Source organism: Ovis canadensis, chromosome 1 (genome assembly GCF_042477335.2).
Source record: "Ovis canadensis isolate MfBH-ARS-UI-01 breed Bighorn chromosome 1, ARS-UI_OviCan_v2, whole genome shotgun sequence".
NCBI classification, from domain to species: Eukaryota; Metazoa; Chordata; class Mammalia; order Artiodactyla; family Bovidae; genus Ovis; species Ovis canadensis.
Window position 1 is genome coordinate 254,242,779 of NC_091245.1, and position 16,044 is coordinate 254,258,822.

The 16,044-nt window shown below is 44.0% G+C and overlaps 1 protein-coding gene across 2 annotated transcripts in view; it reads right to left on the reverse strand.

Annotated features, from left to right (window-relative positions):
* Nucleotides 1–2,352: 2,352 nt before the first annotated feature.
* Nucleotides 2,353–16,044, reverse strand: part of CLDN18 (claudin 18) — a 28,451-nt gene continuing 14,759 nt past the window's right edge. The window contains exons 2-5 of one of the 2 annotated variants that reach the window (XM_069564761.1): nt 9,632–9,796; nt 8,909–9,026; nt 6,061–6,171; nt 2,353–5,047 (exon numbers count right to left, since the gene is read on the reverse strand). In XM_069564761.1, coding sequence (XP_069420862.1) covers nt 4,876–5,047; nt 6,061–6,171; nt 8,909–9,026; nt 9,632–9,796 — 566 coding nt within the window. In that variant the 3' untranslated portion in view covers nt 2,353–4,875. The remainder of the gene's footprint in view (nt 5,048–6,060; nt 6,172–8,908; nt 9,027–9,631; nt 9,797–16,044) is intronic. The other variant, XM_069564762.1, reaches the window with a different exon arrangement.

The following is a 16,044-nucleotide window of genomic DNA, read 5'->3' on the forward strand; positions in this document are numbered from 1 at the left end:
AATATTTTTAGCCTTTTTTCATATTCAGTTCAGTTCAGTTCAGTTCAGTCGCTTAGTCGTGTCTGACTCTTTGCGACCCCATGAATTGCAGCACATCAGGCCTCCCTGAGGAGAAGGCAATGGCAACCCACTCCAGTACTATTGCCTGGAAAATCCCATGGATGGAGGAGCCTGGAAGGCTGCAGTCTATGAGGTCGCTAAGAGTCGGACACGACTGAATGACTTCACTTTCACTTTTTACTTTCATGCATTGGAGAATGAAATGGCAACCCACTCCAGTGTTCTCACCTGTTGAAACCCAGGGACGGGGGAGCCTGGTGGGCCGCTGTCTATGGGGTTGCACAGAGTCGGACATGACTAAAGTGACTTAGCAGCAGCAGCAGCAGCAGGCCTCCCTGTCCATCATCAACTCCCGGAGTTCACTCAAACTCACGTCCATTGAGTCAGTGATGCCATCCAGCCATCTCATGCTCTGTCGTCCCCTTCTCCTGCCCCTAATCCTTCCCAGCATCACAGTCTTTTCCAGTGAGTCAACTCTTTGCATGAGCTGGCCAAAGTATTGGAATTACAGCTTTAGCATCAGTCCTTCCAAGGAACACCCAGGACTGATCTCCTTTAGCATGGACTGGTTGAATCTCCTTGCAGTCCAAGGGACTCTCAAGAGTCTTCTCCAACATCACAGTTCAAAAGCATCAATTCTTCAGTGCTCAGCTTTCTTCACAGTCCAACTCTCACATCCTCCTCAGGATTCCTCAGGGATTTTTATGGGTAACAGTGATGAGGCATATTTTAAGCATGTACATTGTGACTTAACACTCTGTTTTTACACAGAGTCTTCAAAATGTCCCTAATCTTAGTTTTCTACTATCCAGTTTGGTAATCCTACTTGTTTAAAAATTGAATGTGAAGGTTTTTATATTTTTTTGGTCATTTTTAGGTTATAATTATCAGTTTCCCATGAGATTAAAACTGGTCCGCCAGACCTTCCCTCTCTGTACTGTAAATACTGTGCTGTTTGGTAAATGGTCAGAGAGGTTCAGAGGTTGTGCCTCTGAGGCTTTCCTTGGAGCTCAGGTTCAACCAAAGGGGCTAAAAAATGAGCCAAAGCAGAAAGTGTCTGATTGCTAGGGACTCTGGGTGCCTAGAGTACAGTCTTTGTGCATGTGAGCTCAGTCGCTTCAGTCACGTCTGACTCTTTGTGACCCTATGAACTGTAGTCCACCTGGCTCCCACAATCCCTCCATGGGATGCTCCAGGCAAGAATACTGGAACGGGCTGCCATTTCCTCCTCCAGGGGATCTTCCCAACCCAGGGGTCAAACCTGTGTCTCCTGCATCTCCTGCCTTGCAGGCGGGTTGTGAGGCAAGTGATGAATCTGTTAAATCTCTATATTTTGACTGAGGGACCCAGGCTTATTTAAGCTAAATACCATTGCTCTGGTTATAGGAAGAGGTTTAAGGGTGGATGCATGACTCAAACAGTCCAGTGAGTTTTATCAGGACTTTTTTCTCCTACAGATATCAGGAAAGTTTGGCAAGTTTCCCTAGCTGAAAGATGGCCTATGCCTGGAAATAAGATCCATCACTGCTAGCCTATGGGGGCAGGCTGCCTGAGAAGCACACCAACTGACAGGAAAGCAGATGTGAGATGAGGGCAGAAAAAGGTAGAGTCTTGATCCTACCCCTTGATCCAGCTGTGCCTGAAACCTACCCTGGCCTCATATCCTAGCTATGCAAGACAAGGCCCTGTTTGTCTTAAAGTTGTTCAAGTCAGATGTTTTCACTTAAATAGACCCTTTACTTACATTATTCCATTAGCCTTATTATTTCTATTCTATAGATAAGGAAACTGAGATTCTGAAAGGTTAAGCGCTTTGCTCAAGCTAACACAGCTGGGAATTGATGCGACCTGAATTACGGGTTGGGCTGTTCTGATTCATGTTGTTCCCAAAGACTGCTGCAGCCTCAGTGAGTACAGCTAACTGAGCTGGTCAAGCCAGCCCTTGATGTCATCAGGGCACAGGCACTGGGTGTCTTGTTTTACTAGCTCCAAGGCTGATTGATGACATTAGACATCCAGGCTGGTGCACTCAGGGTCAGACAAGCTAATCTTGGTTTTTGGACCCATGCTGCATGCCTGGCAGCTCTGGGAATCCCTTTTCATTCAGGCTTCCCAAACTTCAGAAACTACTAACTGGACTGGGGCAGACCTGGCCGACCTCCAGGCAGCCCGGCTGCTGCGGAGAAGACATGGATTCTGCAAACAGAACACCCCAGGGAGATGCGCTCAGCTTTGAGGTGCTGAGGCTCTTAACTCCACTCTCTGAAGCTTAGGGAAAAAGAGCAGAAGCTGTTCGAAAGTGAGATAACAGTATCTTTAATATTTAAGTAACAAAACATGCAGGTCAATACTCAAATGAATATACAATAAGACAGAGCAACAAAAAAAATTACAAACCATACTGTAACTACATGGAGGCTTTCAAACAATTCAGTGTTGATAGAGAACATGCTAATTAAAGAGCCACACCTCAGGGCCTCAGAACTGACCAAGACTCTGCCCTTTTTGGGAGAGAGAATTGATTGCGCCCATGGCCTTCAATGCCAACCCTGAAGACTCTGAACAATCTCCATTTCTTACATTGCTCAGCTTTTTCTCTCCCAACCCCTACTTTTTTGGTGTGCATGCATTTGCTGATTTAATTTTTTAAATTTTTAAATTTTTTTTTTTTTTTACAATAGGTCATTTTGGTTATCTGTTTTAAAGATAGCAGTGTGTACAAGTCAATCCCAAACTCCCAGTCTATCCCTCCCTCAACCCTGCCCTTCTGGTAACCATGAATTCTTTCTCTAAGCCTGAGTCTGTTTTTGTTTTGTAAATAAGTTCATTTGTATCATTTTTTCAGAATATGATATTTGTCTTTCTCTGGCTTACTTCACTTAGTATGATCATCTCTAGGTCCATCCTGCTTTTATTTGTCCATTCTTTATCCCATCTTAGAGTTTCATGAGTACTGATTTGGTCTTTAAACACTGCTGTCTCAGTGAGAGGGCTTCTCCAGTGGCTCAGTGGTAAAGAATCTGCCTGCAATGCAGGAGACCCGGGTTTGATCCCTGGGTTGGGAAGGTTCCCTGGAAGAGGGAATGGCAACCCACTCCAGTATTCTTGCCTGGAGAATCCCATGGACAGAGGAGTCTGGGGAGGTTACAGTTCATGGGATTGCAAAGAGTCAGACACGCCTGAAGCAACTGAGAACACGTGCATGCATGGCTCAGTGAGTAGGGTCTCTGGGTTGACTCTTTGGGTTCTTGGTGAACATGATTCCTCTCTGTTTAATGGGCCATGGTCTGGAGTTCCCCTGAACATAGTCTTTCAGTCCTGAAGACGCCTAGGAATATTCCTTATTTCCTTGGATGCCACTTTCACATGCACTATTGGCATGAGGGCTTCCTCCCCCACCCCCTCAAATAATAACCCACTGGTCAGATTCCCTCAGTGGCAGTGCCGCTGCCTGACTAGGTAGTTTTGAGAGAGTACCCTTACCACAGTTCCCTGGGGGGCCTGTTCTGGCTCTGGTGCTGGGATGGGATGCTGGTGGCCTGGAGGAAGGAGGTTAGGCTTTTGGCAGCAGTGACACAAATGCAGGGAAGGTGGGTCGCTGCAGAGAGTTCTTGAACATCTAATGGTCCAACCAGTGGAGGTGAATTCAGGGAACAGCAAGTAAGTGCTACCCTCAACTCTCAGCGGCCTGTAGGCTTGTGAGTGTGGCTGCATGTCACTGGGAAGCATTATATTCAGGCTCATCACATTTCAAAATAGAACTAGTTTCAACTCACTTCCTAGGACCTGCTGTGTCCCATTATTTGGTTTTTACATGGATTACACTGATTCTATCATCCATAACCAGAGTCCAGGAGACCTCAAAGGGAAAGAAATAGGATCAGCGAGCATTTCATGAAATTCAGACTTCAATGTGATTTTACCAAGTACAATACAGACAACATCAAAGCAATTATTTTTTCGTTTTCTTCTATTCATGTGCAGGGGTGAGGCTAATTCACAGAGACACTGTATCATTTCACTAATACATTATTTATTCTAACTATATTTAGAATACCAAATATATTTAGATTACAAAAAAATAAAAAGGAAAAAGAAAAAATCCTTTTCTTGTTCCTCCAGAGACTTTCTGGCCTGTGACAGAAAGAGGACATGCAGTGGGGAGTCCAGCAGATATTAGCAGAGGTGGAAATGTTGGTTTCCTCCAAGTGAAATCACTTTGGCCCAAGTAATGTTTAAGATCACAGTGTAAGAAAACTCAGATAATGAACTGCAGATATGATAAATATTTCCCCCTCTCCCTATCTCTTCTTCAAGCAGTGTTTGTTAGTAGCCAAGTGAGGGCTGGGGGTGGAAGGGGAGGCAAAAATGAAATAGTAGAAAATGGTATCTTTTGATTGACTCATTTTTTCCTTTCAGAATTGTTCTGAGGGATGGGCTGGGAAATAGATCATCAATGGGCTGTCAGCTAGAAGGAGGACAGACATTTTGCCTAAGTGATCTAAGTGATTGATAGGAATTCAAACCATATTCTATCATCAGATTAAAAAGCTTATGTCAAAAAAAAGATAAGAGGACTGGCAGATGTGGGCTCTAGCCTCTAGTGCCATATGATAACTCAGCTGTTTTGTGATGGAACAGTTAGAGACAGAGGCATGTAGCCAAGACCATCTGGCCTCACCACAGGGAAAAACAAGGCTTTCTAACTTCCAACTGTGAGTCAAAAGCTATGGGAAATCAAGGTAGAATTCCTTGTTTTGGGGTGAGATCTCGAGGGGTTTCTTCTGCCCCTGCCCGGGTAACTTGGGGGGAGGGCTACACGTAGTCATACTTGGAAGGATGAGACTGTCCCTCATCCTCTGTGCGGGCACCCCCATCATATATCTTCTTGTTTCTGGTGTTGGACTCAAAGCCAGTGCTGGCTTTGAAACCTCCAGGCCTGTAGGCGACGTTGTGGCCTGAGGCGTGGTAAGAGACGGCTTTGTAGCTGAAAGAAAAAGAAACACTCTATGAGCAACTAGAGATGTATTTGGTAGCAGGACAAATTACCCATTTTCTCTAGGATGTCTGATTTTTAGCACTGAAAGTCCAGTGTCCCAGGAAACCCTTAGTCCTAGGTAAACTGAGACAGCCGCTGTTTTGGGCTTTGAGACACTGGCTTTTCAGCCTCTGCAGTGGAGCAGAATTTCTTGCTTCGTATTAGAGTTGGGGATTAGTGACCAGTGAGTTCCATCTGTTCATCAATTCAGATGAAGCTGAACCAGAAACTATGTGCAGGGGAACATGGTTATGCCAAAGAATCATAGAATTTGTAAGCTGATCAGTACATATGAGCAATCCATCTCTGCTAATCTGCTCAGTATGTGGATGAGGTAACAAAGGCTCCGAGAAGGCAGATGACTGGCTAGGGGTCCCCGGACTGGTAAGCAGGAGAACCAGATGAAGCCAGGTCTCCCAATCCCAGTCCCAGTGAGAAAAGTACAATAGATGTTCTCAGCAACAGTGTTATTAATGTTCTGAAACTGAAAATCTTTGGTGTAGGGGCCTGTCCTGTGCTTGGCAGGATGTTTAGCAGTATCCCTGGCCTCCACCCACCAGATTTCAGTATCACTCAACCCTCCACTCCAGAGCTGTAACAATCGAGAGTCTTTAGATGTTGCCAAATATCTCCTGGGGACCAGGGCAGGGGTAGGGGGTGGGGAGAGGTGGGGAGGTGGGTACAATTGCTCCCAGCTGAGAATCATCGACTTATGAGAGTACTGGAGTTGGGGGACAGCCTAGAGGGCTGTTTCGTTTTTCCTTTGATAGCGTCACTTCTAAATTTGCTCAGGCTGACATATTCCTGTTCTGTTCTTTAGGCTTCCCCATAAAAGATAAGGTTCACGATCCTTTTGTCAATAGCATTCTTCTGTATACATACGCTGATCGTTCTGACTGCAAATGATATGTTAAAATGGACTTGGATCAAATATCTGATTACATTGGGATGGGGAGACTCACTTGGTTTCCTCGGGGGCCAGACCCCGGCAAGCGATGCACATCAGCACACCCCCAATCAGCGTGAGGCCTCCAGCAACCCACCCGACGAACAGAGCTGCACCAAAGGTGTACCTGGGTGGGGAGACAGTGGCTATGAATGTGGCTGACTCAACTGCCCAGGCTCTACCCTGTGAACCTGGCCATGCTCATCCTCTCTATCCCTACTTTCGGATTCCACCTACTCCAGCCCACCCCTGAACACACAGTCCTTTGGGTCACACTGAATCAGGTGCTCTGAGATCAGAATTGGAACTGAAGCTACTCAGCAAAACAGTTGTGAGATTCTTATGCCCTTAACATCACTCAGGCATAGAATTCACTGTGAGTCTCTAATTTCAAACACCTCAGGAAAATTCTACTTCTTTCCTATTGGCAAAGGGAAGTGTCTTGAAGGTTTGGTAAGGGAAGTTTGAGCGATATGAGATCAGTCTCAAGTTATTATTTCAGAAGGAATTTTGGTCTCTTGAGTTCTTACTGTGGACCAAGAAGCTTTCATCATCTCTAACTCAAGTAACCCTGGTAACCATCCACGCCAGTAGGAGCATGGATGCTGTTTTTTGAAAGACCTAATGTGAAGAGACCATTCATTTCTTCATTCATTTCTTTACTTACTTGGTCAACAAGTATTTATTGATCTCCTACTGTGTGCCTCCTACTGCCTGGCACTGGAACAGAGGGATGAACAAGATAGATACTGACCATACCCTCATGCTGCTTCTGTTCCAGCCCACATTAAATTCTAACCTGTGGAGGTCTGACTGTAAAACTGGTGACCTTCCTCCTTGTCAATTATATCCAAACAGGATTATCTGAGAACAAAAATCTCTGAAGTTACCTGTCCAAGAGACATGGGCAGGTTCTAAGGAGATAATGTAAGAGAGCAATGGTGGGCATTAGCCCTGGATCCCCGGTAGTGGGTGACTTTTCCAGGCAGGGGCACTGACACTGGGCATCCAGACACTGCAGACAAGGTGGGCTTTTCTAAGTAGGGTGACCAACCATCCTGATTTGCCCGTGACAGAGAAGTTTCCAAGGATCTGGGCCTATCAGGGCTAAAACTGGGTAAGTCCCAGGAAAACAGTGACAGACTTTACTTTCTTGGGCTCCAAAATCACTATGGACAGTGACTGCAGCCATGAAATTAAAAGATGCTTCCTCCTTGGAAGAAAAGCTATGACAAACCTAGACAGTGTATAAAAAGCAGAGATCTCTTGCTTTTTATAGCCTCTTGCATATAGCCTTGATTATATGGACCTCGCTGACAAAGGTCCATATAAAAGGCAGAGACCTCTTGCTTTTTATAACCTCTTGCATATAGCCTTGACTATATGGACCTACATGATCCATATAGTCAAGGCTATAGTTTTTCCAGTAGTTATGTGAGAGTTGGATCATAAAGAAGGCTGAGTGCCTAAGAATTGATGCTTTTGAATTGTGGTGCTGGAGAAGACTCTTGAGGGTCCTTTGGGAAGCAAGGAGATCAAACCAGTCAATCCTAAAGGAAATCAACCCTGAATGTTCATTGGAAGGATTGATGCTGAAGCTGAAGTCCCAATACTTTGGCCACCTGATGCAAAGAGCAGATTGGTTGGGAAAGACCCTGATGCTGGGAAAGATTGAAGGCAGGAGAAGTGGGTGAGCTTGTTGGATGGCATCACTGACTTAATGGACTTGAGTTTGAGCAAGCTCTGGGAGATGGTGAAGGACAGGGAAGACTGGCAAGCTGCAGTCCATGGGGTCTCAGAGAGTCAGATATGACTTAGTGACTGAACAACAAAAACAACCACCCAGGGAAACCAGGATGAGTTGATCAGCATGCTTCTTAGTTGTCCTTGTAGTCAAGAGACCATGGGAGGACTGTAAAGGAGGATGAGGGCACCTTATGGGGATCATATCTTTCCCATTCTCAAAACAACACAGGAACACACATGGTGAATGGAGTTCCAGGGAGCCAGAGAGTAATGGATTTATCACATGCTCACATTCATCTGTCTTCCACGATGGTGTTGCTGGAGAAGTACCAAGCGTATCCACTCCAGAGATGATGGGTCACTTAGGTATAATATTTACATGACTCTCCTAGAAAAAGATCTTTCTCCTTCAGGAATTTGCTGCTGCTTCTTGCTATGAAATACATTCCTTTGAAGTGGCTAAATGAATACAGGTGTTGGAATTCCTCTTGCATCTTTGAAAAGTTCTACTCTGCTTGCAACACCAAATTACAGTGAGGTTTCATCTCCCTCTGTTAGGCTGTGACCCCCATGAGAACGAGGACTTTGTTGTTATTCCAAGAACTCAGAATGATTCCTGGCCCACAGCAGGTGGTTGATACATTTGTAGAATGAATGAGTTAATGAATGAGAGAAAGAGCAGCCATACGAGGAAGAAACATCACTTTTTCACCTATATTACACCTCACTCATTTCTATTCTAGCTTTCCCCTGTCCCTAGCTGGGTTCCTGTCACTGACTGGAGATGTGGGGTGATGCTCATTTACATGCTTGGGTTAACAGTGCCTGTTTCATTGCCACCACAATGAGGCCTGTGTATGAGTGTTAGATAAATACTGTGAACTGTCGCTATATTTCAATGGAAATGTCAGATCAGCCTCAAGTCATATCACCAAGGATATTTCACTGAAATGAAGTTTATGAATTTACAGATCGTTGTTGATTTATGATATGGCATGGTTGCCTCTGATAAATTTTTGCTATTTCAGGCGCTGACAGTCACATTAGGCATATGTGCTTAATCGGATTTTTACAACAATGTTCACTGAGAAATACTGAGTCTAGATTAGGGAGGTTACCTGGTCTGAACAGTCTGCACCATCCCCCCCATGCTGGTGTACATGCTGGCTGTGGACATCCAGAAGTTAGTAACCAGCATGTTGGCAAACACAGACACTCCAGCAATTGCACAGAGACCTGCAAGCAAAGAAGAAAACTCTGGAGTCAGCTTTAAAGGGATCACATTGTTTGTGAGACAGTGTATGCTTACATGAGTTTAGATGGGCAGGTTGCAGAATACTCCATTCCTATACCAGAATGGTCAGTTCAAGCACTGATTACTGAATTCTCACTATGAGTTGGACTGTCTCTTATCTCTACTTGTGGAAGGATGGGTGTGTGTGCAGAAAGAGATTTTCCATCTCAGGACAAGGGGTCAATAGTACAAATATTAATATTTGGAATCTGGTCCTCTGACAATGTCAAGGGCTCTTCCCTTATAATCATTTTTTAAAGTCTCAACAGAATAATGCCTTTAGGGATAGAATCACGTGACTACCTTAGAGTTGAGAATCTCCTATAATGAGGCGAGGCTGGCAGCTAAGAGGGATCTCAGCACTTGTGGTAATCTGTAGAGTGTAATTGAGACTTAATTTCAGATCTTGAAGCCCAGTGTGTAAAGCTTTTACCCATGTTCAGACTATTCCCAGCAGGGAGAAGCTGTGTTTTCTCTGCCAGAATGATTTTGCTTTGACATTCCTGGATGTGCATCTGAGAGAGGGATCCCCAGGCTCCTTGTTTACCTGCGATGATGAACATGATCCCGGAGGTGAGTGTCATTTTTGCTTTGGCGGAGTCATCCATGTTGCCAATACGGATGCACTTTAGGGCAAAGACGGCCACCAGGAGGCCAATGACGCTCAGGACGATGCCCACGATCATCAGGGCTCGCACGGCCTGCAGCATGGCTGTGGGACAAGGGACGGGACACAGCAGACAGATAAGACCACCTCAGCCAGATTGATTAGGCTCTGGTTTAATACCACTGAGAAACTACAACCAACCAATACCAAACTTCTGAGACAGAGAAAGTCCAGAAACTGTGAACCTTGTCATTGTTAGGAGATACAAAATTGTGGAAAGTGCAAAACCATCACTTAAACTCCCCTGATTGATGAAAAACATGCATGCAGATGTCTATAGAATGAGAAAACTATGGACTATTGGAGCTGGGAGGGTCAAGGGAATTTAGCTATTAAGAATATTAATTACTAATATTTCATCTCCTCATTTTAAAACCTGATAATCTGTGTTCCAAGAAGGGGAAATGGCTTGACTAAGGTGACATTAAATATTATCGACAGAAAAAAATTGTTGATAGAGCTTATAGTAAAACTGGGTTGCTTTATCTTCCAGTTCAAACATCTTTCTTCTCTAGTCTTTTCACAGGGGCTCAGTGCTTCATAGAGTTGTGTCCACTTCCAGAAAACTCAATTTAATTTATAGCCTATAATGAAGCAAAGTCACCAGATGATATACCAAGGGCACTGTATCATTGCCTCTTCCCAAAGGGACTATTAAGGTCATGGTGAGCTGTTGATTATATCAATCTCAGGTCTTTCAGCACAACCACAGTTTATCAGCAGTTCCCTTTCCAGGAATCAGTGGAAGTTCTTTGTCCTCTGGGGACTCTCTTGCAATGACCTCCCCTCCAGACACTTCTAAAGTGGTTTCTAGTGCCTCCTTAAAGTGCAGTGAGTCTTAGCAACAGGTTTTTACTGAATGAACCCCCCCTCCCATGACTAGACATAGGGATGACAATAATTAACAGGTCTCTGCCCTCATGGAGCTTATGCCAAAGTGGGGAAAGATGGTCATCAAACATGTTCACTACAAGCATAATGAACTTTATAAAAGGAAGACAAATGAGTTCTTGTGTCTTCTAGAGGGAGAGGCCACTAGGGTGGGTAATTCTGGTCGAACAGAACTGAAGAACCACATGAAGCAAAGCAGAGAGCTCTGTCCTATCCAAGTGGTCATAGCCAATTGCTACTTTTAATTGAACACTATTAGAGACTTTTCAGACATTAAAAAACTGAATCCATATTTTAAAAACCCTACAATGTAGGTAATATTATTTAAAGAAATCGAAACTCAGAGGTTAAATAACCTGCCCAGACACACATATCAAAGGAAAAGCAGAGCTGGGGGGCAAACCTGGAGCTGTCTCAAAATAGTTATTTTCCCATCACAGTACGTTGCTCTGAGGTACTTTATCCTGGAAAAACAGGCAGAGTTCTGGCTGCCAGCAAGGTATAGGGTTCTGTAAACTTCTAATAGAATGTATCCTTCAAACTTGGAGACTTGGCCATAAAATGTCATCCTCTGAAATGGATGCTAAGAGTGTATAAAGGAATATTCTCCAAAAGTCATCTCAGGGAATTACCTGCCCCAGGAGAGTATTTATAAATGTGACTCTCAAGACCAGGAAGCCCTGGGAGAAATTCTTTCCAATCTCTTTGCAAAGATTTCCATCTCAGATATGGCCAATATCCATGGAACTGCTTGCTTATTCACTCTAAGATGTGTATCATGAAGCAATTTGTCATGATGGGAGAATTGGCAATCAATGAAAGATACTGAAAAGAGGAGAGGTACATCATGCAGAATTCATTAAAGAGCCTTCTGCTGTGTCTGAGGAATGGAGCCCTGGGAACTTTCTCACCAGGTAGGGAGACAATGGAAACCAGATTCTCTAGTTCTATGCCATTGACCTCCATTCCCTTGATTCTTCTCCCTAAGAAAACTCATGATTTTAACTTTGCTTCCTTGCTGGGAAGAGATGTCTATAGGGATCCATCATCAATCTTGGTCCTGTTAACAACTATATTCCCAGGGTAAATGTGTTGGTTTACAGTATGGATCAATCCTCTAGGATCTGACCATTCACTCCTGGGAGAACTGATGAACATTGGCACCTTGGGCTTGCACCTTTCTGATGCTAGTGTCATGGTGACCTCAGGAAGCTGAAAAGAACTCATGAGGGTTTAAGAATAGCCTATGGATCTACTCCTTAACAGGGCTCTAGCATGTTACCTCTGTTTCCCAATGCCTTGCCCAATGGCTTTGTTGGCCTCACACATACTGGGAACAAACACCCCATACATTCCTTCACTGGCAAATGCAAGCATGCGTCATCTACTCATGTATTCATTTACACCTTTGTGTATTCACTAAGCATGTTGATATACTCTCATAGTCATATGTTAACAGATTCATGCACCCATCCACGAATGCATTCATTTATTCATCAAGAATTTTTTAAGCTCAAATTCTCTGCCAAGCTCTTTCCCAGGTGCTGTATGAGGAATACAATTTCATGAGAAGTAATCACTGTCTTCAAGCGGTTTACAAGCTGGGAAGATTATATTTCCATTGGAAATACTGAACCTTAAATGTCTTTTCACCTTGGAAGTACCTTGGCTAAGAAATCATAACGGAACCACTTTCTGACTTTACTCATTGTGTGTTTCTAGTTCTCTTTCACACAGACACAGACACACAGACACAGACACACACAATTAAGCTTCAAAACTGTGGTTCAAGAAGGTTAGTTCAGGAGAGGACATTTGTGGGGAATCCCCAGACTTCAGGAAATACCCTTAGGGCTCTTCTGTTTTTGGATGTTGCTACCAGAAAACCAGACATATGGAAGGAGGAAGAGACTTTGACTTTCCTTCTATCTTGTCCCCATGGCCTTTTATGAACTTCTAATATACTCAAAAGCCTATTTGAAGTTGTAATAACTGCTCTCGTTTGGATATCTTAAACCTTAAGCCATTCAGAGAACAAAATCTTTTTTCCATTTTGGGAAGCACCTGGCAAGGCATCTGGTTAAAACAACCAAAACTCAATCAACCAACTAACCAACCAACCAACGAACCAGACAATATTAACAAAGTAGAATAAGGAATGTCCCTTCCTCAGTCTATGAACATAATATTTATCCTGAGCAGGGATGGTGTCGCTGAATCTCTTTCAATTGAGTGGTTCTAGTATTTAGTCTCAAAAATGTATCACATACATGCTGTGACTATTGCTGTGGCTGAGATATGTGGTCTACCCCGGCCTTATTGGCTGGTGGGAGGTATTAATAAAAGCTCTGGTCTTGCCTGATGTGGACAGCAGCTGCTGCTGCGTGTGCCACAGGAGCCCTTGGGTACCGGAGGCCCAGTCAGCCTGTTTTGGCCAGCCTTTGCCTCAGGCTCTTAGATGCCCTCTTGCCTCTGCTGGGTCAGGTTAAGGTCAGAAATAAGACCTTATTTCTTTTCTGCTTGCTCTTGATTTCTGGATTTCTGATCAACACTGGTACCTGCTTTGAATCAGGTCCACCATGACTTTGAGCTCCTTTTTATATTTAGAATCTCCTTCTATGGATAGGATTAGCTTACTCCTACCACTTATATTTTGTGGAACCACTGTCAGAGCCAAAACTCTGAACCTGGATGGATGAATTAAGCTCCTTACTTTGGAGACCCTTTGGGGAGGGGTTCTTCTGAGGGTGGGGGCTGTGATGGGGGCAGTTGCCAGAGGGAGGGACAATGTTCTCTACTACTCACTGCTAGATTCCCTCTGTTTAGTAATGACCATGGAGGAACACGTTGGTGACTGGAACTTCCTTTCCATCTGGAAGACTCTACCATCCAGGAGTCTAATCCTTCTTCTTACATACACAACCAGAGAAATGGTTCCCAAAGGAGGTACATTTCTCTTTTAGCTACTCTGTCTTATTTGATATTCTGAGCAAGAGGCATAGGCTTATCAGCTGATAAACAGGTGAGTCAGCTGGCTCTGTAGACTGATTCCCTGACTAAAGGTGTGACTATAGCATTCTTTCCAATGAACAAAGACATATTATCAGAGCTGAAGGGTGGGCAGGATTCAGAGCTGACAGAAGCAAACAGAAAAATGGGAACTGAATGTTCCTTCCCTGTTGCTATATATCTTATTCTCCCAAAGTCGCTATGAACTGACAGGCAAGGTGTTTCTGGACATGGTTCCCAATCCTGGCTGTACCTTAGCATCTCCTGGGGAAACTTTTAGATAAATATTTATGCTTTGCCCTGATCCCTAGGAACTTTCATTTAATTGTTCAGTGACATAAAGCTGCAAGGAATAATCTGGGGGCTTAATAATCAAGAGGGCTTAGGAGGAGGTGCTCAGAATGGGGAGTTGAGAGGAAAGAGTTTCTAGCAGCTGATATCATTGAGCTGGCTGGAGGGTGGGGGTGCGGCTGATGAGACAGCAAGTCACCAAGTGCCAAAGCCTGGACATGGAGTCTTTGTTGGGATGGGGAGGGGAGATGACTCATATCTTCATGCATAGCTTGGCCTTAGATTGGAGGCAGGTAGGTCTGGTAAAAGAGTCCAAAGAGGGGGATCCCAGAAGAGGGAAGTCTGAGGTCAGACCTTAGAGGAAAGGCCTTCAGAACAAGGTGGGAGGGCCTCGATTCTCCAGAGATCCTGGGGAACCCATATGGAGGTCCTATGCATCTCATGAGATCCCACAGACTTCATGATATCAAGTGAGTGTCGTTAGGCAAGTCTTTTAACCTCACAGAAGACAAGTCTCCCCAACTCTGGAGTGGGATAGAGATTTCTTGCAAAGAAATGTTGTGAGGATCAGATGCTGTTTGGTCCCAGCATAGAACTAAGTCAGGATCTGTAAGATTCAGTTTCTTCCCCTTCCCTAAAAAGAAGCTATTTTTCCATAGAGAATAAAGTAGTAGTTACCAGTGGGGACTGACGAGGGGTAATATAGGGGTAGAGGAGTGGAAGATGTAAATAGGCTACCAGGATGTAGGGTACAATGCGAGGAATGTAGCCAACACTCAGTAATAACTGTAAATGGAAAGTAATCTTTAACAATTGTATAAAAATTAATTAAAAATAAGACAATTGAAAAGAGTAGTTATCTCTCTCCAACTCTACGTGACTTTGGCTTGTACTAACCGTGTACAAACCTGAATCCTTTCATTTGATAAAATACAGTTGAGGATTTGAAAAAGCCACGTGTGAGAGCGTGAAGGGCAGGAGTAGAAGAAGATTTGAGAAGAGGAGGAACAGAAAGGCCTGGACCAACGTAGGGAGGAGATCAGGGAAAGTGGGCAATGAGCAGGCTGATGCAGCATAGGTGGGTTCTGTCCTATTGCCTTTTCAACTCTAAGGTGGGCTCCAACTACATAACTCTGACCATGTATGTTCCCACAAAGAAATGATGCCCCACCACTGACCAGTTCATGCTAGGGTGTGATGCCCCTGCTATCAAATTAACAACCTTGGGACTTCTTTGGTGGTCCAGTGGCTAAGACTCCATGCTCCCAATGCAGGGGCCCAGGTTCGATCCCTGGTCAGGAATTAGATATGATATATTCTAATTAGATATTGCATGTTCTACATTTGGAATTAGATACCAATTTTCAATGAAGATTGAAGATCCCAGGGGCTTCCCAGGTGGTACAAGTGGTAAAGAACTTGCCTGCCAATGCAGGAGATATAAGAGACATGGGTTCGATCCTGGGTCCAGAAGATCCCCTGGAGAAGGGAATGGCAACTTACTCCAATATTCTTGCCTGGAGAATCCTATGAACAGAGGAACCTGGGGGGTTACAGTCCATAGGTTTCCAAAGAGTCGGACACGACTGAAGTGACTTAGCCGTTTCTCTGGCATATGTGTTGCAACTAAGAGTTTGCATGCTGCAACTAAAGATCCTGCAAGCTGCAGTGAAGATTGAAGATTCCAAGTACCGCAGCTAAGACCCAGTGCAGCCAAGTAAATAAATAAACATTAAAAAAAAAACCCATGGTAACAACCTCTACAACCACAAGCTGAGGAGGCGTCCTGATAGTCTACATAGCTTTGAGAAACAAGAAGTCAGAGCAACAGCCTCCTTTTACACTCAAGGTACCTTTTATTCTCTTGAGTTTTGTAGATGTGTTCTCAGTTCCTTGTGGAATCTCCTTCAGATGTGCCATAATGTGTACACATCAGATATTTGTCCACATACTTAAAAAATCACGTTTGTGCTAAAACATGTCTCTTTCTTGAAGGAAGGGAAAGCAGTTTAACTCAAATCCAAGAGGTTCCTCCAGATCTCATTTCAATTTTACAACCAACTTATACTAGCTCTACCTTTCAGGGTCAATTTCTTCCACTG